Source organism: Chelon labrosus (genome assembly GCF_963514085.1).
Source record: "Chelon labrosus genome assembly, chromosome: 4".
Lineage (NCBI taxonomy): Eukaryota > Metazoa > Chordata > Actinopteri > Mugiliformes > Mugilidae > Chelon > Chelon labrosus.
In genome coordinates, this window is record NC_140340.1 from 22185956 (window position 1) to 22209742 (window position 23787).

Below are 23787 nucleotides of genomic sequence, written 5' to 3' on the forward strand. Positions count from 1 at the left end.
CTTGAACATAAATGAACCTTTTTGATTAAACTCTCACCAGTCTGCAGATGTGTTTCGACTGGCATTGATAGTTATTTTGTTTAGTAGTCTGTATTTCTGTATTAATAAATATGTGTAGTTATTAAAACTGTTTTTGGTCATTTTGTTCTTTGTGACTAACACCAGTCATCTTTATCTGTTTTTAATCTCCAGATACAAGTGTCTGTGCATCTCTCCCCCCAAATCCATCCATTTGGCAGTTGCCTCCGTCGACCATCTCTCCAGCATGTCGCTGAAGGTCCAGACCAGTAATGTGACCAACAAGACAGACCCAAAGTCCATCAATTCCCGGGTGTTCATTGGCAACCTGAACACGGCGGTGGTGAAGAAGTCAGACGTGGAGAGCATCTTCTCCAAGTACGGGCGGGTCCTGGGTTGCTCGGTGCACAAGGGCTACGCCTTCGTCCAGTACGCCAGTGAGAGGCACGCAAGGGGGGCTGTGATTGGGGAGAACGGGAGGGTGCTGGCTGGACAAACGCTGGGTGAGTAGTGTGGTACAACAGTACAGCAACAGTTATAGCCTTGGCAGTTGGGGCATATAATGTTTCAAGACCTTTGTTTTGGCTTTAAAACCCGACAGTGACTTAATGATTCATGTCTTTTTCCCAAACAGTCCTGTAATATTGAGACTAAGGCTTGTTCATCCCTACTAAAGCAGTGTGGTCACCTCCAAATGGGGTCCTTGTGATCAAATCACAAATGCGTCTTGGGTGTGTTCCCACCTGTACGTATAGTCGGTTACTTGCAATCAGATCACTCCAGACGCATGTTAATACCATGTTTAAACAGGCCCTAACATCTACCATAACAACCCCTAAGTACCATTACACTCATTTTCTTCATGAATGTTTACATATCCAACTCTCTTACTGCTATTACAGTGCTATAAAATATCAGGGGGGAAATGAGAGTAAGACGGAGTGTGCCTTTAAGCTGCAGGAGTGCTTTTCTCTTTCTCCCTCTTCCCCGGGAGAAGCAGGAAGAGATGAGCTGTCAGCGAGCTGGTGTGAAGAACTCAACTGGTTTATGTTCAGTCACTGCAGAGCTGCGAGCACATTTCTCTAATAGCTCCTCTCAGTGCAGTGTGTGTATGAGAAAGAGCAAGTGCATGAATGAGTATAACTGAAAGTGTGTGTGTGTGTGTGTTTTTATGTGCCGAAGTCTAGCTTAGCGTGCTTACAGTGGGTTGAAAGGTTAATTGCTAGCTCGCTAACAACTCTTGTCAACTCGCGCATGTTTAGATGAACATGCACAGTCAGTTATACAGGGTACGTCTCCCAGAAGGCTCCATTGTGTGTAATGTAGGATAAAGCTGTGACAGCTAAGGGGTTGCTAAAAGATGCTTTCTGCCCCACTGCAGGTTTTGTGTGTGTGTGTTTGTGTGAGTCTGCTGCAATTGGAGTCATATAAAGATATAAAGTCCATCTACACCACTCAACTGCCGCTTCGCTTTCTTTACACATCTGTCTACCATTCTCTGTCTTAAGTACTCCAGGTAATTTCAGCCAACCGTGTGCTTTGCTGGGACGCTACAGACAGATATATTTTAAGACACTTTTAACCTTTTTCACACGTAATCTCTTTTTTCACATCCCAAGAAAAAGATGATTCAAGCAAGAAATAAAAGTAATATGATAGTTAAGATTGTTTTTAGGGTGATTCTCAAAACTCAGACACTCCCAACTAACTGTTACAAATAAATATGATAAAAAATCATTAGAATTAATTTTTGTCTGAGATGTCTCGTTCTCTCGAGGGTACGTAATAGCTGAGTGTTACCACCACCTCAGTAGAAAAGTGTCAACACCAGTCAGCTGGGGTTTTCTTTTAACCCCTTGACGCCTGATTTAATTTACAATTATATAAAAAAAAAAAATTATTTGTGTTTGTGCTTTGAAACTGATGCTAAATTAAGTGGAGATTGTTTATTTGTCTATAGTACACAGTATAGATAGAATTTTAGGTATGATGCAAATTAGACAACAGGCATGAAAGGTAAAAACGGTAAAACATTTACTGAAATTACAAAATCGATATGTACAAATACAAATTCAAATTACACACTATACACTATAACACCAACTATTAGAATCCAATTTGAAACAGAGTTCAAGCGTTTCACTTAGGACTTCTACACTTTAAAATGTCATTCACAAATGAACTTCCTATTCGTTAGCTTCCATTAACCGGATGTAGTTCCCACTCCGACTGGTTCTACTAGTGCTTGCAAATGGTTCCTAGGTATGTATTGAATGTGCACAAACCGACATTGGAGGATTACGTGCATTATTTTGGCTGCAGTCTGAGCGGAAGCAGTGTGTCACGAATTCTCGTCAAGGGATTAAATATCTCCCGTCATTTTTTGTTTCTGATGAGTCTCAAACCAGAAAGTAACCATGACACAAATTCACAGTGTCCTTATGGATCTTGAAGTTTAGTGATGAAGTTACACTTGACAGCTGGTTATGGTTTGCTAAGCTAAATGGCAGTTTGCTAGATTGGTGGCTCGGTATCTAACTGTAGTTAGACAGTAGTGTCTCTATTAGTATGGTGAAAATTAATGTCAAACTTTACGATACTTACACAACTAAAAACAAGGGCAAATGGACTTGTAGGGTTTCTTGGGGACGTTTCTCCACTCATCTGAGTAGCTTCTTCAGTTGTAAAAGACTGGTGAAGAGTTGAGGTTTAAATAGAAACACTTGTGGGTGTTGTCCACCTGGAACTCTTATAACTAGCGCCTTTAATGACCAGCTACTTACCTGTAACACCTGTTTCTTTCTCTTAAAAGGGAGATTTTCTTAGTGCTTGCTATGGGTTCCATAGAGAGTCTTGAGGCAATTTCTGTCGTTGGCACTATACATTATATTGATTTGAATTGAATTAATTGGAATTGAACTGTTATCCTGCCCCACTGAATGGTACTCTAATGACCCTAATGGGCAGCTGTGGCTCAGTAGGTAGAGCGGGTTGTCCACGAACTAGAGAGTTAGCGGTTCGATCCCCGGAATGTGCCACATGCCGAAGTGTCCTTGAGCAAGACACTGAACCCCCAGTTGACCTCAGTGCGTGGCACTGGTGTGTGAATGTGTGTGTGTGAATGGGTAGATGTGTCTATGACTGTAAAGCGCTTTGAGTACGAATAGGTAGAAAAGTGCTATATAAAAGCAAGGCCATTACCCATACTGGCCAGAAGTGAAATTATTCAAACCACATCTACCCACAAGTCTTTTAAGTAGTGAAGAATGTACTTGGATGAGTGGTGATACGTCTTCGATAAGTTGCCCTTAAAGCTTGTGTTTTAAATATACCATGACCTTTGATGACTGAGAACCTTAGATTCAATGCTTTAAATGACAAATACATATTTTAGGTATTATCATAGATGAACTGATACATGAATATGAAATATGATTGTGATATGATCTTTTTACTGCAGATCTTAAATCTTTAAAGTCTTATTCATTTGGTGACATGCTTAGACTTGTACATACTCCAGAAAGTTTTCATCAGTTATCACAGTTGTTGCTAAGTTAGGAAAACGTGGGCTTTGAGTCAGCGGAGTCAGTTAACCTCGCCCGTTAGCCCAGTACCAACCTAAGGCACAAACAGTTGTGTATGGAGTAATTGCCTCGGCATGTTGCTCCCAGTCTGCAACCTTTTTTTTTTTTTTTTTTGCTTTTCGCTATAGGTGAAGACTCCAGTGTAACCCGACTGCTCCAATATAATGTCAGCAGCCGATGGGGACTATTGATTCACACACTGCTCAGCAAACACAAGATTCTAATTTCTGTGGGTTTCCTTTTTTTTGGACAAACTGAAATGACTGTCTGCTCAACGAGACATCAATGAGTTGATAAAGTGTGTTCAGGTGTGTGTGTGTTCTGTTCAGGGGCTTCCCCTCTGAATAGCAGGATCCCGCAGGTAAAGTCAATGAGGCATCTGACGCAGCAGGTGGACTGTGCATGTGTGTGCGTGTGTTTTATCCTCTAGGCCATAAAGAAGATAGTCAATAACTGTTTTGGTTGAATGGAGATGTGTGTGGGAGTGTGTGTGTTTGTGTGTTTGTCTGCAGACCAATGGACTCCTGCTATTTCCACACCTGGCTGCGGTCAGAGTTCTGGATCACTGCCCCCAAACACACACACTTACACACACAAAACACACTACACACTACACACAACACACACACACACACACACACACACAAACACACCTACGTCCCCTTCACGGTAAAGTTAAAAGGTTTGAATCTTCAGCCACCAGTTCCTGTTCCATCCCCATGCTTCCCTCTATCCTCTTTTCATCCTCCCTGGTTCCTTTGTTTCTCTCCAACATGTTTCTAAGACCTTCACCCTAAATTAAATAATATGTAAATCCCATCCATGTTTGCTTGTATCAATATCTTTATGCCTCAAGAAGTTTGTGTGTCTGTCTGTCTGTCTGTTTGCACCATGTACAATAGCCAGGAATTAAATGACAACTAAAACTAATGGAGCTTTGCATCAGTTGAGGCAGAGAATTTATATGGTGCTTTTATTGGCTTATGGGCATCAGCTGTTACATTAATCCTTCATAGGCAGATTAATCAGATTTGTACTGAATGTACAGAGTGGCCAATAAAACCTGTAAAAAATAATAATAAAAAAAAGTCACTCTTCTAAAATGCTTATGTGGGCAGTGTTTGCTGCTGGCTCTCCTTTGACCACACCAACATACATGTTACAGTTTTCGTTATGCTTTTACAAATACAATACAATACATTATGAAAATGTTTAGATTTAATGAACTATACTATTACATTACTTAAGTATTCATTTTATGAACAACCTCAAATGTATTAACAAAAAAAGAATCAACACACTGTTGCCATCTGCTGTTTAGTTCTGGGTCTCATAGGCGGTTTAGGCTTCTGCGTCAATTTGACACCGTAGCTATGGTGACAGCCCAGACCCTATACAGACAATAACGGCATAGCCTAATGTGCACCTCACCAGAAATGTACACATTGCTGTGATTGGTCCGCTTGGTAGTAGCGTATTTCGGCTTTAGTATTTCCGGCTGCTTCTCCAGGTCCGCAATTTTAAAATTGATTGTTTTGTATCAATAAAGAATAAACACATCGAGGAAAGGTTAACTGAGGAGGTTTGGAGATGTGAACATTTGCATGACTTGTCTTCGGCCAAATTTTCAGTATCCATTGTTGAAAGCGAAACAGGAAGTGGAAAGTGAAGCAGGAAGTAGAAAAACAATTAACCCGACTGGCAAAAAAGACACAACACCAACTAGCATTTGGGTGGCATTTTTACAGCGTCAGCGTGTCGGACTGACGAATGCACAAGTATAAATGGCTTGCACCAGCGTGGGCTACATGCGTAGGCTATGACGTTTAGTCTCGCAGTACCTTAAATGAGCCTTCATTGTTGTGTTATGCAATTCTGACTAAAACAGTGCAACTGCTAGTGGGAAAATTTGGAATAGCGGTTACTTTTGTTAAAACAAAAACTGTACTTATTGTCTTCTATGTTGTTTTTGCACTTTGCAAATTCATTCCATGGGCCAGATGAGACCCTCTGGCGTGCTGGGTTTGGCCCATGGGCCATATGTTTTGCACTCCTGTTCTAGAGGATAAGCAGTTGTAGATATGGTCGCCTCTGGCTCCAAAACACTGGGTTTAGAAACGGTGGTCCACAAACTAATGCTTCCACCTAGTTTGTAGAGTCCAACTTAATCCACCAATAGTTTCACACTGACAAGAATTATACTTGATTTCATTATTTAAAAAAAAAAAAACAAGTGAACCAAATTCAAAATTTAAAAATAATGATTACAAAGGACTTTCTGCTTGTCAGTTTTGTGTCTGATATGAAGTGAGTGGCTCAGTATTTGCACTTTGTTCTAGTCTAACTCAAATGTGCTGGCAGCTTTGAGCTTTTCTGTGTGGAGTCTACATGTCTGCTAGGGTCTATTCAAGATGCTCTGGTTTATTCCCACTATTCAAAGCCATGCAGGTTTAGGTGGAAGCTCTGTCTGTGGTGATTCCTGCCTCTCGTCCAGTGCATGTTGGTTCTGTCTTTATCCCCTAGGGGATCACGAAGAGGATGAGAGATTTAGAAAATGTACGGCTGACGACACGCTGGGTAAAAGCAGAGGATTTGAAGACGACAACATAGGAACCAGCTTTAAAAACAGAACTTTTCTTGATTCATTAAATGTTTTGCACTTGCTGTTGGTTAATAAAAGGGAATACAAGTAAATTAGGAACTGATTTCAGTCATATAATAGTTACCCCCAACAAAACAAACAAATTTTAACATTACCCTTTTCTAAAATACATATTTCTATTTTTCTATAATCTTATAGTGAGCCACACATTTTCAGCCGTTTTAGTTTGTTTGTCCTCTTTCCTCAAACCTCATTTGCTGTTAAGTTTCCACACCTTTATTCCTCACCCTTTTGGGGAGAGATATACTAATAGTTTCATACTATTAAAATTACATGTTTGTGAATGTTTTTGAAGTTTTTTTTATTATGATTTTATTTAACCCTTGTTGCAGCATCTATGAACGAGGGGTTTGTACACCATCCAGTTGCCACAGCCTTGTAAATAATGCAGGATCTGTTTTGTACAATGGCTCAACAGCTTCCTCTAGTGGAAGAAACAAGATAACACATAACTGACTTAAATGGAAACGTCTACATCCTATTTTCATCTCTCTCTTTTCACCTTACTCTCCATTGTTTTCTGTTATTTTGTCTGACAGGGATGGTGTAAATTTGTATTTTATTGGATGGTTAACAGAGGAATTGAATTTTTAGTTTCCTCCTTGAAGCTCAAACTCCTATTTGGTCCTTTGTTTTTTTTCCCCCAGATATCAACATGGCAGGAGAGCCGAGGCCAAACAGACCCAAAGGCTTGAAGCGAACAGCGGCTTCTCTCTACGGGTACACTCTGCCATTCATTGGATTTATTGTTGGATTGCTCTGTGCGTCACTCAGTCTGTCACTCATTCTTTGTGAACAGATCTTTGTGCATATATTTCACTGTTTCTTTTTTAAAAGGCCAATAAAGTGAATTTTACTTGTACCTTACAAGTTTCGGCTACTCTGTCTCTGTAGCCTTCATCAGAGGTGTCACGTGATGTTGGTGTGACGTCGTCTGTGTTGGTTTATATGGAGTTTTCCATCCCACCTGGTGCGGTGGGATGGCCGTGTCCCCTGGAGTGCTACGTGACACCTCTGATGAAGGCTACAGAGACAGAGTAGCCGAAACTTGTAAGGTACAAGTAAAATTCACTTTATTGGCCTTTTAAAAAGAAACAGTGAAATATAAGTATTTAAGTAGGCAAAATGAACCTCTTCAATAGATCTTTGTGCAGTTTTGAGTGCTGCAGGAACATGCTAAGAAAGCACAGTTCGCTTTAAAACCCTGCAGGAGACATGCCCTGAACACAAGTAAAAATGCAGGCACTCAGGAGGGACTGAGAACTAGCACGCTTTAATTGAAGAGGGCCAAGGCTTTAAAACCACCTACACTGCATAACAACACCCTGAGGAAAGTAGAGGGCGAGACCTGTAGGTGTTTTATGAACAGCAGCACCCTGAAGACGTCTCAGGCTCCTATTTTTAATAGCTCAGCCTCCATCTGTTAAAAGCTGTCTGTTACCGAAATATTTGAACTTCATGACGGCAACCTTGTTTCTTTTATTCAAGATTTCTTTATTGTCTTTATATTAATACTATACATGACACAGTCAGTAAGGTGCATTTTATAGACACTTTATTACCAAAGAAATAATAGATTCTCCAAAAAACAATGAACAATCAAATTCAGATTAGGGGTTTCAGATTTTTTAAAGTCGAGTGTTATGTGATTAAAGGCAAGTCGACAGCTGCCTTTACTTTAGCTCTGTTTTTGGATATAAAACAGACAACAGGTTTTTTTGTTGTTTGTTTGTTTGTTTTCAGCATTTACATGGTTATTAGGCCAGAGCCGGGCCACTCTGTTCCAACTGAGTCATTTGTGTTCTCATTTGGCCATTTTTAAGATTATTAACAGAACTCTAGTGTCTATTAGGGGTTGCACGACTTCAGGTTACTTAAAGTCGACACAGACTAGTCACTGATGACGTCACTAATGAAAACACGGTAGAAAGTAATGCTTTGCAACAATGAAATGTATATTCCTGACCTGAATTCATACGCTGAGAACAGACAGCTCATGTGCTGTTAAGTTGTTAATTAACTGATGTCAAGAGGATTTGGACCATTCCTTTGCTAGCATTAGCGGATGCCTTTTCAGATGAGTGTGCATTGCAGTAGTACTTTTGTTGTATTTCTGGACTGACTTACACATTCTGCATGTCACGGTAATATGGGCTTCATCTTTAGTGAAATATTTCCACACACTTGATGAACTGCTGTTAGTTTACTGCAATGACCCACTGGGCTCCTCACCTGTCTTCTTGGAGGCATCCATGTTGTTATTGTCATGTGATCAGTGACTAGTCGACATGATGTTTAAAGCGTCATGGCACAGCAGTGAAGGCATTAAAAGGACTACTCGACCCCCAAATAACATTACAATGTTTCAAACAATCTTCATGTCTGACCAAGGTGATTATTTTTAAAATCTTCAGCTGTTTCCATTATAAAAGGCAAAGTAACACTCTTTAAATCAGGTTTAAAACTCAATACAATTTTCACACAGCAAGAATACAAACAATAATTCTGCTGCACTGTAATTGAATAGAGTTGTTTTTCAACGGGGGTAAAATCAGTGGACAAAATATCAAAAATAATCCGTTTGAAACACCATTCCAGAAATAGTTAAAGTCAGATGGCTGCAGGACTTTTAACGTAAAAGCCCTTCAGACTTAACAAAGTTGCCCAGCAACTCCCTCCAGATTTGTTAAAATGAGGGAAGAGTCATTTGAGTAAATTTTATCAATTCTTTGTGATTAATTAGGGAATTTTAACGTAGCTCTGTTACGCTTTGATGCTTTGTTTGAAGAGCTGCTTGACTTCTTTCTGTCCAAACTGATTCACTGTGCATCCACGATGCACTTGTGCCAATAGTCCAAGCGTGCTTACAGCAATCCTAAAATGTGTCACCATTAAAAACACTGCACATCATTTTACTCCAGTTCCTTTTGCCAGATTCTCTCTTGTTTTTCGGATTCTTGTGCTTGTTCTGTCTCTTGGGGTGAGATGAAGTATGTTGTGGTTTCTTTGTCTCTGCCGCACAGTTTGAAATTATTGCCTGTTTTATGCTTTTTCATTTGTATGTGCATCTCTAAACCACACAGAAACCTCATAAAGCTTTTGTTCCCATGTGTTGTTTTAAATGTGGTTTACTTTTGCTCGTGTTGTGAAAAGCACTGTACCACGTTTGTTTTTGTACAGTCACTGTTTTTCTATTGTGTCTTTTTCTCCCCCCCCCCCCCCCCCCCCCAGTGGCTATGAGTTTGACTATGATTACTACAGAGAAGACTTCTATGACAGGTAAGAGGGAGCATGCGGCTTCGAGCCAGCAAAGCTTCAGCACATGGACTCTTGGCTCTTCTGTTTTCAACTATGAACAGGAGGTTAATCATGTTAACCTCTTGGAGACCCCAGACTGAATGCGAGTTACACATGCCTCTATGAAGCAGTAACGGAGCAAATATGCTTTTAAGGCACTTCATTGGATTGTTATTAAGGAATGTGAACATGGAAACGAAGAAAAACTGTTTTGAGCAGATATGTTCATAGACCAAAAACATCCCAAATATGATGAAGTTTTTGGTTTACTGTAAGTGTGGCAAATGAAGCTCATGTACTTAGACCTAAATTTTGTGTGGGCAAAGAAGTACCATCAAATAAAAGACATCAATTAAAGACTAAAATTAAACTAACTTAGTAATATTTATTAACCTGGAAGCCCAAGCTTTTCTCCTACCCACAAATATTTTGTGGAGGAATGTTGGTTTGGAGTTCTGGGAGTTGGGAGTTGAATATGTCCCTGATCTGACAGTCAAATCATTTGCCCGTGCCTTAGAAGATGATGGACAAAAGAGTAACCACAACATAGTCATTGACATCATCTGAGGGCCGTTGAGTTGAATTTGTTCACAACAAAATGGCCCTGCTTTGTTGTAGGACTGTGTAATTGCATGTAGAGGTATTGTGTTCTCTGTGGAGGTTGAAACAGGCCCCATAAAGAAATCCCAATGGCATGTGGCTTTTCATAATCTATGTACTATCTTCATCTAATCACAACACAACATTACTTGCTATTGCCTCTGAAATGACTTTGATATATTACATTTAGTGAGTTTTTGTAGTTGGTTTAACGTATGAAAGCTCCTCGAAGGGTAATGTAGTAAATAATTATGGATGCTGGAGGTGAGTTAGGGCAGTGAAAGATGAGTATATTGAGATATGTTGGAGAAGCGAGCTGGTTGGTTTCGTCGTTGTAACCATTCATTATGAAGAAAATGAAGCACTGACGGATCCCCTCCAGCTGCAGGAGATCAGGACAATGGATGGGTGGTTCATTTGGGGAAGGCTGCGGATTTGTGTTTGAAGTCAAGCGAAATGTCGGTGGCGCACCAGCTGTAGAAGGTGTACGTGTGCTGCACACTCAAGGATTTATTTAAAATGATGTGTGGGTGGGTTTAAACAAAGGTTTCTCTCATACCATTGGTTGCAATCTGCATTCTTACCACTAGATGTCACCAAATCATGCATCATGCATCATGCAATCAAAACTTGTTAAGTGTCACAAAGGAGCGATGTATGTTTAAAGTATAAATGGGTAGCAGGTCACGGTCATGGGAATACTCACTTGTTGTATGAGCTTTTTAAAGTCCAGTGTGCATGATTTAGTGACATCTAGTGGTAAGAATGCAGATTGCAACCAATGGTATGAGAGAAAAACCTATTCATAGTTTTCAGTCACATGACACATGACCTAGAGGGTAAAACATTAGTCCAAAATGGCATCTCACACCGACTCCCCATAGAGACTCCCTTCAGTTTCAAGCCAAGAATATTTAGTTTGCCTTTTAATTGAGGAAAAACTATGATACAAATACAAACTGCAAGTTTTGGGCATCTGAAATCCATATGCAGCACCTGCCGCGGTATTTTGATCTACAAAAAGGATGAGGTCCCTGCCAGAGCTGGACTTTGGACTGTAACCAATGACAACCTCCGGGACAACCTTTGGGATGTTGTCAGTAAGGAAAATAAAAACAAAGGACTAAATATATTCAAGAAAAACAATGTTTAACAGTCTGAACACAAGCTGGACACCTGCCCTTTGGGTTATATTCACTTATAGGTGCAATAAATATCCCAAATCATTGACTCAAAAAGACTCAAAATGCAAACATGGCATACCAACTATTTAGCTGCTAGTTAATGTTAGCTAAAGCTAATTCAGACTCAATGTCACTGTAGTGGCTTACCACCGTAAAATGTCAGAACATTTTCACAAAAAGTTGGCAGGCATCTGGGTGGTGTGCCTCCCTTTGAGGGGCAAGGAACTAATGCAGGGGGGCCGCAGGAAGGCAGTGGAATGAGGCTTGCTTGAGCACTGCTAGTGCTAGCATACCATGGAGAGGTCTGTGAGAGGGTTCCCAGCTAAACGTAGAGCTGAGGATGAGTATTCATCAAGTCAAAACACAACTTCCAAAGCAAAGAAAAGAAAATATGACGAGGCATATAACGTATTCGGCTTCAGCAGTACAACAGAGGGTCACGAGGAGAGACACAGTGTGTTGTGTGTCTAAAAATGTTAGCTTCTGACAGTTTGAAACTGAACAGGTTAAAACGCCACTTACATCCAGAGCAGCAAGACAAGCCAGTTGATTTCTTCAGAAAAAAACTAAACTGTCTTACACAATAAAATTGCTTTATAAAAGCTGCACATGTGTCTTCAAGCATATTTAACCCCAGTTGAACTAAATGTGCTTTAGAAATAAACTTTGACTTGACTTATCTACAAAAGGGGGGCGGTGCAGAAAAAAAAATGGGAACCGCTGGTTTGACTACTGCAATGAGGATGCACCACCTGACTCACTGCTTCAGGTTCTGGGTCAAGCCTGTTACTGGGAACTGATTGGAAAACTGAAGGCCTCTACCAGAGTCAGGCCTGATGTCCTAACTAATAAATGACAACCTTTTTGATTTGTGTAATGTTGTCCAAGAAGATGTCACAAATCCTTACAGCAGTCAGGTAGCAGCAGCACTGACAGTTAACTAGATTTGATGCAAACATGGTTAATGTCTTTCATCATAGAGGTATGGCCTATAAGATCCCAGGCAAACATCTTCCAATCAAGGATTATCTTCCTTGGGGGAGGTTTTTTTTTTTTCTTTCTCACTGTACTTGCCTTTTGATAAGGACAGTCTGAGGAACATCTGGTCATTTTTAAGTCCCTTTAAACTGACCTGCAGTCACGCCACGTCACATTGTGGAAACCATTACCTCTTTTATGAGGCCAGGTGAAAGTCATCATCAAAGGCGCTGCAGTCGTGGGGGTACAAAGAAGAAGCTGCATCTGCACTCCTGACAATCCTCATACTTCAAGCTAATCTTTGGACCAAGTCATCTAGAGCTCAACTGAGTCTGACGAGCGTTTGATGCTTTGAAAAGTGTACATACAGACATGGCCAGCTGAGATGAATCTGTGTTGATGCGTCTACTTGATCCCAGATGTCCACGTATCTGTCTCCTATCTTTGCATTTACCCTGAAAATAATAAAACAATCAGAGGCTATTAAGTGTCATTATATGCAGAGGTTTGGAAACGTCTGTGGTACAGAGGTTTTGGGTTACACAAAAGATGGTTATACTTGTGGGTGAAAAACAACTCCCCCGGATCCTCCTTTGACTCCTGTCAAAACGCATCAAGCTTTGTCTGTTTTGAAATAAAACAGACTAATGATGTGAAACGGGGTAAACTCAGTTTCACCATCTCCCGGAGAAGAAGAGCAGTTGTGTGAGTGTTGTTGAACACATGGCGTGTCCTCTGGAGCTAGCGTGGGACATTCCAGTCCTGGAGTGATTCTTGTAACCACTGTAATCCCTTTCTGTCACTGTTCGGGAATCTGAGTTACGTCCCCTGCTTTTGTGCCAAAATCTGAAGCATGACATTGAACAGATAAAGTCCGTTATTTTGGTAATGGATAATGTGACTGCACTCTCCTGCAGTGCAGCATAAATTAAACCAGACTGCCCCGATATACTGCAGGGCGTTGCAGAGTTCAACTTTATTCAAATGTCAAGAAGTTATGATATAATATCTATTTATATGTAACTGGTGATTGACAAGTGTGAAGCCTAAGACGGAAGGACTCAATTTTAGAAAACCTAGTACATTTATGTTTTAGCATAGCCCTCTCTTACGTTCGCAGACTTAGTCCGGCCGTCGTTGCAGAAGTGTTATTCATCAATCTTTTGAGATCATGTCATTGATCTGGTCAGCGGTCTCTTGTGTAGTGATCCACTGGCCTCTCGTGTTCCAGGCTCACTCTGCCATGTTTTAATTAACTAACACCCCTCTTCGGTGTGCTGTCCGCTGGTGTTGCTCTGTTCTGTTCAACATCGCAAAAAACGCTAGTGGGCAGTGTGATTTCTGAGCCATCGGATTGAGATTCTGTGCGTGCTTCCAACAGTGCATGGTGACTGGAACTGGAACTAAGCTGAACAGCATATGAAAGAAGACTGAGTAGCAGGCAGATGGTGTAGAAAGCAAAAGAGGAGGAAATGCCCAGCTGACCAATCACAGTTGTTGCAGAGGAAGCTCAGTTATTTTAATGCATGCAGCAAGTTGCTGGAGATTTTCTACCAGTCTGTTGTTGCGAGCGCCCTGTACTTTTCTGTGGTTTGATGAGGGAGCAGCACCGGCAAAAAGGACATAAGTGGGATCGACAAATTGAGCCGAAAGGCTCCTCATGTAATTGGCAGTGAGTTGGAGACGTTTGTCTCAGTGAGGGACAATCCATTTCATCCAATACACCAGACAGACTGATCCAGCTCCGCTTCCTGACTATCATTCCTATGTATATAATATATATTCTTCTGTCTCTATTTCTTGTACATTTGCTCATATACTAATTGTGTACATTTTTGCTTATACTATTTTTATTTTACTAGATTTTACTTCATCTTATTTTATTTTTATTTAATCTTTCTTTTACTTGTGGTTCTTAAGAGTGTTTTTTTTATGCGCTACTGAGCTAGTGTGACCAAGAAATTTCCCTTGTGGATCAATGAAGGGCATGACTCCATAAAGGCAGATGCTTCCCATTTTCTCAGACAGTGTTGGCTTGCAATTTTCAAATACTTGAAACGGAAATATATATAGTTTGTAACCTCAAACTTTCTGCAGAAAGAATAGATCTACATGTGTGCATATAACGAAAATTGTATAACTCCTTCTACCCTAGGCCACAAAATAATCCATGTACAGCACCAATCACATTTTACTTGGACCCTTGATTTAGTTAGAATTAAAATAATAATAATAATTAAAAGTTTTGTAAATGTGTATGCTACAAAACCATCTCTGCAGAATGACACTTCGATGGCCCCTTGACCTAGTGACACCATCCATAGATCTGAGCTCTCCATCGCATCGTTCAGGCTCAACCATGTGAGGGAAACAGAACAGATGGCTTCTTGAACTCCGTCGCATTCCCTCAAGTCAGCCTCTACACAATACACAACAGTCAGGGATATTTTTCTGAGCCTTAGTGAACAATCTTGTTGTGTTAACAGTTGTTGAAACACACTGACCAGCTGTGCCGCAGAGCTTTGTGCTGATTTACACTCATCACAGCTGGCTGTCCCACACCCGCTCTTTCAATTTTTAGTCCACAAATGTACCATAAACAGTCCAGACCCCGTAAGTATTTCTACAGTTATACACACAGTATTCACATAGGCTTTCTTCTTTAGCACATTTGGATTGAAATAAAATTATGGAAATATCAGTATTCTCTACTTTATGTTTTATGTTTTTTTATGTTTAATCTTTTTTGTTATCATTCTGTACATTTATAAGATCCTGACCCAATATCATCATGAGCAGAAACCACAGTTTATCTGTCTCCTGAGGTGGGAGTAAATTTCAGGATTGGAGACCTTCTCTGTTGCAGAACAGTTTGTCCAAATGGTGGAATTAAATTGTCAAATTGCACAACATGATTTATCATTATTTCTTGTTCAGCATGGTAGGGAAGCAAAGCTGCTTGCCATCTGGACAAATTATGTGTGTTGATTATCGGACCGCACTGTACAATTTATGACAACCTGTAACAATCTCAGCTGATCTAGATTCCCATCAAGCTCTGGGAGAGTGTGAGGAGATTTTGGACCTGGTAGTTATTGAAAACAGACCAAAACAAGCGGCAACTTGTCCCAGAAGGTTAAAGCTGCGCCACATCAGCTCTATGGCTTGATGTAGTAAAGTTAAAGGAGGTCAATGCTGCCAGAAAGGTTGAACTGAAGCACCACATTTCACACAAGTCTCTCAGACTGTCATCAATTTTCATGACTCTGGCTCATCTCATCTCATGACATGATGTGTTGTGCTGGGAGGCTTGGACTTTAGCATACGTTTTTTATTAACTATGACCAAACTCTAACCTGGAGTTCACAGATCTCTTTGGGGCCCACATTATTCACACATTAAGTCACAGTGTGATCTGATTTAGATTATGCTGTCAAGGGTTTTATTATCCAAACCTGGACAGTGTTATTAGTTTATTACACTTTGTTGTGTACACTGTCCTCTTGGTGCCCTAAGTAAAATCAGACCGAACCAGTCCCACCCAAATAACTTCCTTTGTTGCAGCCCTTCCTCAAGAAGGGGAATCATTGCAAAGATGTCTAAGGTGACCAATTGGTAAATTAACTAGACGTCAGATTGTCATTGCATTGAACAATTGTTTTTTTGCTTTTCAATAGACCAACTACTTGATGATGTACATTTATCAGTACAGATGCTTCGGATGTAATTCAACTACTTTAGTATCTATGAAAAATAAACTGACTCCTCACAATCACCTGATTTAGTTCGTCACATGATTTTTATGTGCAGCAAATCCAGAATAAAGAAGGGTGGCACTGGATGTTGCTTAATATCTAAAACAAAGCAAAGGCCACTGTACCGCTTTGAGTTTTCTTGAAGGCGTTTCAACTAAGTGTCTTCTTCAGTTCTAAAAGCATTAGTTGACTTTGGTTTAGCTTTGCTTTTGATGTATCATGACCTGGACAACTGAAAATCTTCACATATTGGGGTTGTTCTGCCACTTAATGTACAAGAAATACAATGAAATAATTCACTATTTAAATTCACATTTCTCACTTGTGTTGAAACGTTGCCTGACTTTCGTTCAGAGCAGTCAAGTGTGAAATCAGTAATGCTATCTGGAATGTTCCTGACTAGTTTCCTCTCAGTTGAAAGCATGGCCAGTGCATTAAGACGTTCCCGACCCATTGCGTCTTGCAGGAATGTCTCGATTTGGCTGATTTGCAGCGTTATTATGAAATTGCCCCAAATGGGCAAACGGCCTGTGCTTTCTTGAACCTACATTTAACAAGCAGGTGTGCAGATCTAGCTCTTATTCAGCCTCTGACCGAAATATGTCCTGTTACTGCTAACTTAAAATGAATATGGTGAATTAAATGATATAGAAACAATATAGTCACAAAGTTTAGTTTACGTTCTCTAACCTTTTAATCCCCCATAGTTATAATTTCAAGTTCTACCGGACAGACGTGAAAATAACTCAAGATCATTGCTTTAATTTGTACCTCAGTTAAACTGAACTTGTTTAAGTAGCCTTAATAACTGGATGAGGACGTCCTCCCAGCCCTCCACATGAACCAGCTACAATAACAAATGTCGCACTCATGCTGATGTTTCATAAGTCATTTCCAGTCATCACATCATTCCAGCTCGGTTGGATGTCCATATAATTTGCCTCAGCAGTTTCACAGTGTGCGCTTGTTTTTTTTTTTTTATTATTATTACTTTATTGCAACAATCCAACCCTCTAACATGACCACAGTGCTCAGAGAAAATATTACAGAGGAGCTCTGTCTGAGCGGAGGCAACATATTTTTCATTATGTGATTTAAACATGTCGACATAAACTTTATATATTTGCTGAACGCGTCATAAGACCGTGACACAAGTAAAATCAGGCTCACATGTTGAGACTTCAGCTCCTTCCTGTGGGCTCTTTGGTTTAACCTGACATTTCTTTAAACCGCAATTTAGAGCTTTTCATTAAAAGATAAAAACACGGCACAGTTAAACATAACTATAGTTTGCCTTTAAATCTCTAAATGCCAAGCTTTTAAATTACTGGAGTCTCAGTGAACATTGGGAAAGCATCGCTTTAAATCCACAAGGGTTGATGTTTCATTAACAAACTACAGCAAGTTCCGCACTGGTTAATCAAGAATATGGATTTTCTGCAACAATAATTAAATGGTTTTGAACTCTTATGCCGCTGTTTATCTTCATAAAGGCAATAACGCTGAGCAGCCACGTAGCTTTGCTGTTTTTCCCAAAAGCTTCTCTCCAGCGTTCGGTGCGGGCGAAGAGGGAATCTGTATTTACACGGCTGATATTGTTGCATTAAAAGTTTTTTGTTGATTACACGCTTGACTGCCGCCAAGGAAAATGTTCAAAATAAAGACAGTTTGAGCCAGGCAACCTTAATAAACCGTGCGGATTTAACTGTAACTGTGATCAGTGTATTATTTCCTGCTTGAACCAGAGATAATTTAGATTATTCTATAACAGTTGCCAAATTCCTCCATACTGTAAGCAATAACACCTAGTCTGCTCTGCAGAATCACAGTTCTGTCCTCATTCTGTCCCATCTGATAGTTTGATCATCAGATCCTGCTCTGCTCGTACGGTGTTTGTCATCATTGTCTCCTAGACGTCACTGAATTGTTCTACTATTGTGGCAGATTATGGCTCAGTTTCTGTCGTGTTTAAGTTCCCTGCACAGACTTCACTGAAAGGCGGCCGGGCTAGATATGATATGTTAGTGGCAAGGTTATTAAATACTGAGAGATTCTTGATTGATGATGATGGTTTTCAGTTTTATTTTATTTTCCTCAGCTTCTTCCTTTTAACCTTTCACATACTCCTCAATTCTCAGGTCCTTCCTTCATTTTTCCACCTTTTCTCATTTGTTTCTCTTCCCTCCTAAACCCCCTTTCCCTCTTTTTCTATCCGTTCTCCAATTCCCTCCTTCTCCCTTTCCTTTTTCTTTCTGTCCTCTCTGTCCCCCTGCCTTCTCCTCAGGTTGTTCGAGTACCGTGGCAGGGTGTCTCCGGTCCCTCGGGTGGTGCCAGTCAAACGCCCAAGGGTGGCGGTGCCCTTGGTACGACGGGTCAAATCGCTGCCAGTCAAACTGCTGGCGCGTAACGCCTCCGTCCTTCCCACCAGCAACGGAAACAAACAGAGATGTGAGTCCCAGCTTGATATGTTAAATGAAAGGACTGAGCTGGCATTGTTGTGTCATGAAATTCTTAGTCTACATAGTTTTACAAGACACCATTGATGCCACCATTTAACAATCTACTCTGTCTTGCATATTTTTCAGGCCTTGTGAGGCTGTATGTACTGATTTAAGAAAAATATTTTAAAGTTCTTTATTCTGAACAGGAAAATGCCGTATTACAAAATATATTATTGATTTGAGTTCATTGCAAATAGCGAATTTTTAAACTGAATCTAAACGGTATATGTATAAATTATGTATCAATAGAATCTATTAATATTCTGATGTACACCACCATCATGTCATCAAACTCTTTCTGTGTGTCTGCACATCTTTCTTCCTCTATCAATCGTTCTGACTCTCACTAACGCTGCCTTTCTGACCCAAACCTCCCATTTGTCTGGTGTTTACATGTCAGTGCAGGGTTCGAACATCGGCGAGACTGTTGTCACTTTGTTTTTGCCTTCTGCTCATTAAACATTCAGTTCAATCCGAGGAGAGGTGCTGACACCCGTCTGCTCCTTTCACATTTGACTTGAACCTGAACTTCTCTTTCCCAACAGCAGTTTTCAGTTATGCTGACCCACACAGATTTTCTCTGTGCAGAGCTCACCAAGCAGTTTTTCGTGTCACTGATTTGAGTGTCTTTCTGTGCTCTCATCAAACTTGCATCTCAGATAGTTTTGAACAATAATATTGTATTTCTTTCCTTCAGTGCTCAGTTTTTGGAACCTTAGAATAAAGAGTTTATATTGTTGTCTTTGTAACTACTAACTAACTCATAACTATTAACCCCGCTAATGTGAAATTAATATTAATAATCCTGTTTACAGATTGTATTTATTTTCACCAGTTATTACGATCTGTCCTGCTTGAAAATAGGATGGCCCGTATGGGGATCAAACCTGCGACCTTGGCGTTATTAGCACCACGCTCTAACCAACTGAGCTAACCGGCCCACATATACCTATGACCGCGCTAAAACTGGAAACTCGACTGATACAATAGTAGTAGTGTAAAACTAGACAGTAGTCGTGCCGGTTTCTGGTCATCAGACCATGCAGTAATTATCCAATAGGAGGCATGTACCTATTTGCTTAAATCCCGGTGGCGACTTTTTTTTTTTTGGCCAGGCAATGTATAAAGTGATTGGTAGTTTTTTACACAGTCCAATACACATTATCTTAACCAGACCTTAACCGCAGAGATCAGAAACGTGTATGTCCACTTATCAACCATCAACATCAGGTAAGTCTTTTGCCCTGTCCTCATCTTACCCTCAGAATTGACTCTCAATTTCAGGGAGAATTTTCCTCCAACTGCATTATGACATCTGATTGTTGCACAGAATTTTCCCAGCCTCACCCTCTTCTCAGTGTCAGGCATTTCTTGAAAGCACATATCCAAACGGAGTGAATCCTCACACCTTTTATAATCATGTAATGTTTAACTTAATTCCGCGCTAACAGAATAAAATGAGAATGGCAGTGTCCTGAATCTATCTTCAACTTTAAACTTTCTCATGTGTTTATGTGTAAAATTATTCCAATATATTTTTCTTGTGGATTAAAGACTCTTAGCGAAAGTACACATCTGAATCGCAATTAATGGCTAACAGAGATGAGACACAACAAGAGCCAGAAGAAGAAAATAAAAGAAGAGGAGGAAATAAGGAGAATAAGAATGCAAGAACGTGCAATAATGGGAAAGAAAGAGGACTGAAGAAGAAATGAGGAAACAAAAACTAGGATCCATAAGGGAAAGAAGAGAGGACCAGTGACAGAAGGGGGAGGACACAAATAGCAAAGAAGTTGGGGACTGGGAAAAAAAGGAAGTACTGAAAGAAAACAGGAAAGGAGTGAAAGAGAAGTAAGGCAGGTAATAAAAAGAAAGTGATAGAGGAACATGGAAAAAGATAAATGAAAGGAATGACAGGAAGATAAAGAGGGACGTGGGGAGGAGTGAATGGGGGGCTACTTAACATGTATTAAGCAACAACTAAACATGTACCTTGAAATATGGTAGTTTTTGTGAGCTCATTATATCGAAACAAAACCACCCAGCAGGTGTTCTGCATTAACATCCTCCATCTGTTCTCTCCTCTTTATGGATACAGCACATACCATACATCAAGGGGAACTTCCATCACTCCACCTAGTGTCTCTGGGTGGGTGTGGCAACTCTTTTTCTTGCGTTTCTGTTTCCCCAAACATTTGTGCTTCGACCTTGGATTTGAAGCATTAATGAACAACGTGCTGCAGTGATAATTTATTACACAATTAAACCAGGAAGTAAAAAAATAATATGTAAATCATTCAAATAAAAAATATTGTATTTTGTATCAGAGTTCCACTAAAGTACGTCAACAATTTATTTTAAATATAAATCAAATTGAGAAAAATGGGAAAAATGTAGCAGTTCTTACAGTAAGTAGATTTCGTAGCGCTGTTTTTCTTGAGTTCAAAATACAGATGTACCAGTGTGATTGATCAAGAGTGAGTAAGTTGTCTAAAATTCACAGAGCACGGCGGTAATCCATCTCTCAGCAGGTTATCTGGCTGCACTGTGGCTAAATCTGGAACAGATATTCGTGAATCCCAGAAGCGGACTCCTCGTGTTATTTAGTGATTCCCTGACTTTCCCCTCTGGTGTTTCTAATCCACTGATGCTCCAGCTATAGCAAACAACATGAACACGGAGCTGGCAGATTTCCACAGGAGCCCAGAAAGTGAACCTTTGCTGTTAGTGGAAGATTGAGTCCACGCATTCCTCCTGCCGGCTGCTGTCAAAAGACACCTGGAGGTGTCATGGGGTGGAAAATTTTTGGCACGGTTGTGTGATTGGCCTGGAGTGTGAGGCCAGTGTTAAATATATATAAAATGAGATGGGGGGCCATTACAGACCATGAAAGCACCCCCACCCGCATTTAACCGTTTGGCATGGTGCGGAGTGCGGACACTTCAGAAGAAATGGTCTGTGTTTTAAAAGCAACATGCTGCAGCCTCTCTTAGCACATCTTTACTGCACAACCACTCGTTTCAAGCAGTGTTTTAAAGAAATAAATGCATAAATGGCAACACTTTATCAAGCTATTTAAGTAAGCAGGAGATGCATAAAAATAATACTGAAAATGAAGACCTGCGCTTTAATTCCCTCCAGAAAGGTAATAAAACCGTGAGCAGTAAAATGTGTGCGCATTGGCCTGAGCTGCAGTTAGATTCCTGGCCCGAATTATTATCCCGGTTGGGTCGTACTCTGGGGGAATATTTCCGCACTTAAGTGTTTGTTGCCGATCCATCCTGCTAATCACCAACATCTCTCCCTCTCTCTCTTTCTCTCTGCAGAGTTCTTCAGAACATGCATCTTACATACATCTCTCTCTTGTTTCTCTCTACCAGCGGTGAAAGGTACAGAGCTTCAGGCGATCAAGTCAGAGTTGACTCAGATTAAAGCCAACATCGAGGCTTTGCTGGGCAGACTGGAGCAGATCACAGAAGACCCTCACTTCACCGCTACAGGTAACACACACAAACACACACACACACATTTACATGAACTATCTAATCATAAAGGAAATCAGAGCAATCCGCAAGGCAGTTTAAATAATGCATTACGCTAATGTCATGTTTACAACAAGAGGTTTAACACAACTATAGTTAGATGTATGAAAAACTATGAATACAACGTGGAGTATGTGGAGTAGTATAGTATTGATAAAGGATGCATTTACAGTGCTTAAATATGAAGCCCCAAGAAACCACCTTGTGGCCTACAAATTTGAACTATTTAAATCAGTTTCAGTATACCGGAGACATCTTCTGACCTTCAGGTTAACGTAGCCGGCTTAGTTAGTGAGACGATTTACTGCAACACTTCACAGGGCCAGATGCCGAAAACTGATTGCCTCCGGATCAGCTCACAACTCACAAATTTTCTCGCTTTGTTAGGAGCTCACTTCCCGTTCGGGGGGAGGACAAGAGCACTCCCCGTAATTTGGACGCTGCCTCCTGAAATAGTGGTAACGCTGAGGGATCTAGCGAACGTTTGAAGCCAGGTTTTCAGGGGAGTCAGGGGGCCAGCGATAAACTCGCACTTCCTTTTTGGAAAACTTTCTGGCAGAAATTAACAGTAAACAACATAAAATATGTCTTGTCTCTGTGATGTTACGTACTTCCTGTGCTGCTGTCTGAGTCTTTGTTGATTTAGTGAAGACACTGAGGCCGCGTCTTTATTTGCATTATAAATCGGCGTCAGTGTTGGATGAAATACCTGCTGCAAAAACGTGATAGGTGCAAAGCAATTCCCAAATTATAGTTAAATATATAGATATAGATGTAGATAGCTAAAAATGTACCTTGTTTTGTTTCTTTATTAATATTCAGCTCAAGCCTACATGCTTCTGCTCATACTAAACCGAAATATTGTGAATTTGACAAGATTATTTCTCCTGAACCACCAATTAAAAAACTGGGTTTTATAGCAAACATAACTCGGTGCAGGTGTTGCATCCCAGCTGCAGTCTTTGTCATTAAAAACTTTCATTTAATTTGTATTAATTGTTTTTCGTTCTTGTTGTTGCTATCATATGCTGGAGAACCAACAGGTTTCCAGAAAATGCAAAATTTCCAGAGAGGCCTAAAACTATTCATGGACGAGAAATATTAATCAGAGAAAGAATGTAATTGAAATATGCATTGAAATCCACTACAACTGTGTTTGAAATATCCAATAATGCACACTGTGTACAACAAATCAGAAAAAGTGATTTGTACATTTCAACTCAGACTGGTTGGGTCTGGGTGGCTGTGGGAAGGACGTAGCTGTGGTGCAGGCAGTTTTTTGCAGTGTTAGATGGCAGCAGAGAGTAGGAAGCGAGCTCTATAATTTAGATCTGTAATGGCTCTGGGGCGTTTTCTGATGCACATACCAAAATAAAGAGTAAAGGCAATAATTTGAAGAAAGACATAGAAATTCCTTTAAACCAGAGCATGGATGCATTTTTTCTATTATTTGCGTGCTGGGGGACTTTTCCTGTTTAAATTCATAATATCATAAAACCTAATAACTCACATAACATAATAAACAGCCATAACTGGAAAAGATGATTGTTTTAAGCAGCAAGAGTCAAGACATGCCATACGTACCAAAGCAAAACTGAAAATCGAAATCACGGGGGGAAAAAGGTATAATGGGGCGATCATCGCTCTGCCCGTGGCGTTTTAGTGA

At 40.2% G+C, this 23787-nt stretch overlaps 1 protein-coding gene across 1 annotated transcript in view; it reads left to right on the forward strand.

The window, feature by feature from the left end:
- Window positions 1-265: 265 nt before the first annotated feature.
- raly (RALY heterogeneous nuclear ribonucleoprotein) overlaps window positions 266-23787 on the forward strand; it is a gene marked incomplete at both ends in the record, with an annotated part of 29611 nt that continues 6089 nt past the window's right edge. Inside the window, 5 exons of the mRNA XM_084542758.1 lie at window positions 266-521; window positions 6912-6984; window positions 9496-9543; window positions 18363-18526; window positions 21960-22079. Coding sequence (XP_084398884.1) covers window positions 266-521; window positions 6912-6984; window positions 9496-9543; window positions 18363-18526; window positions 21960-22079 — 661 coding nt within the window. The remainder of the gene's footprint in view (window positions 522-6911; window positions 6985-9495; window positions 9544-18362; window positions 18527-21959; window positions 22080-23787) is intronic.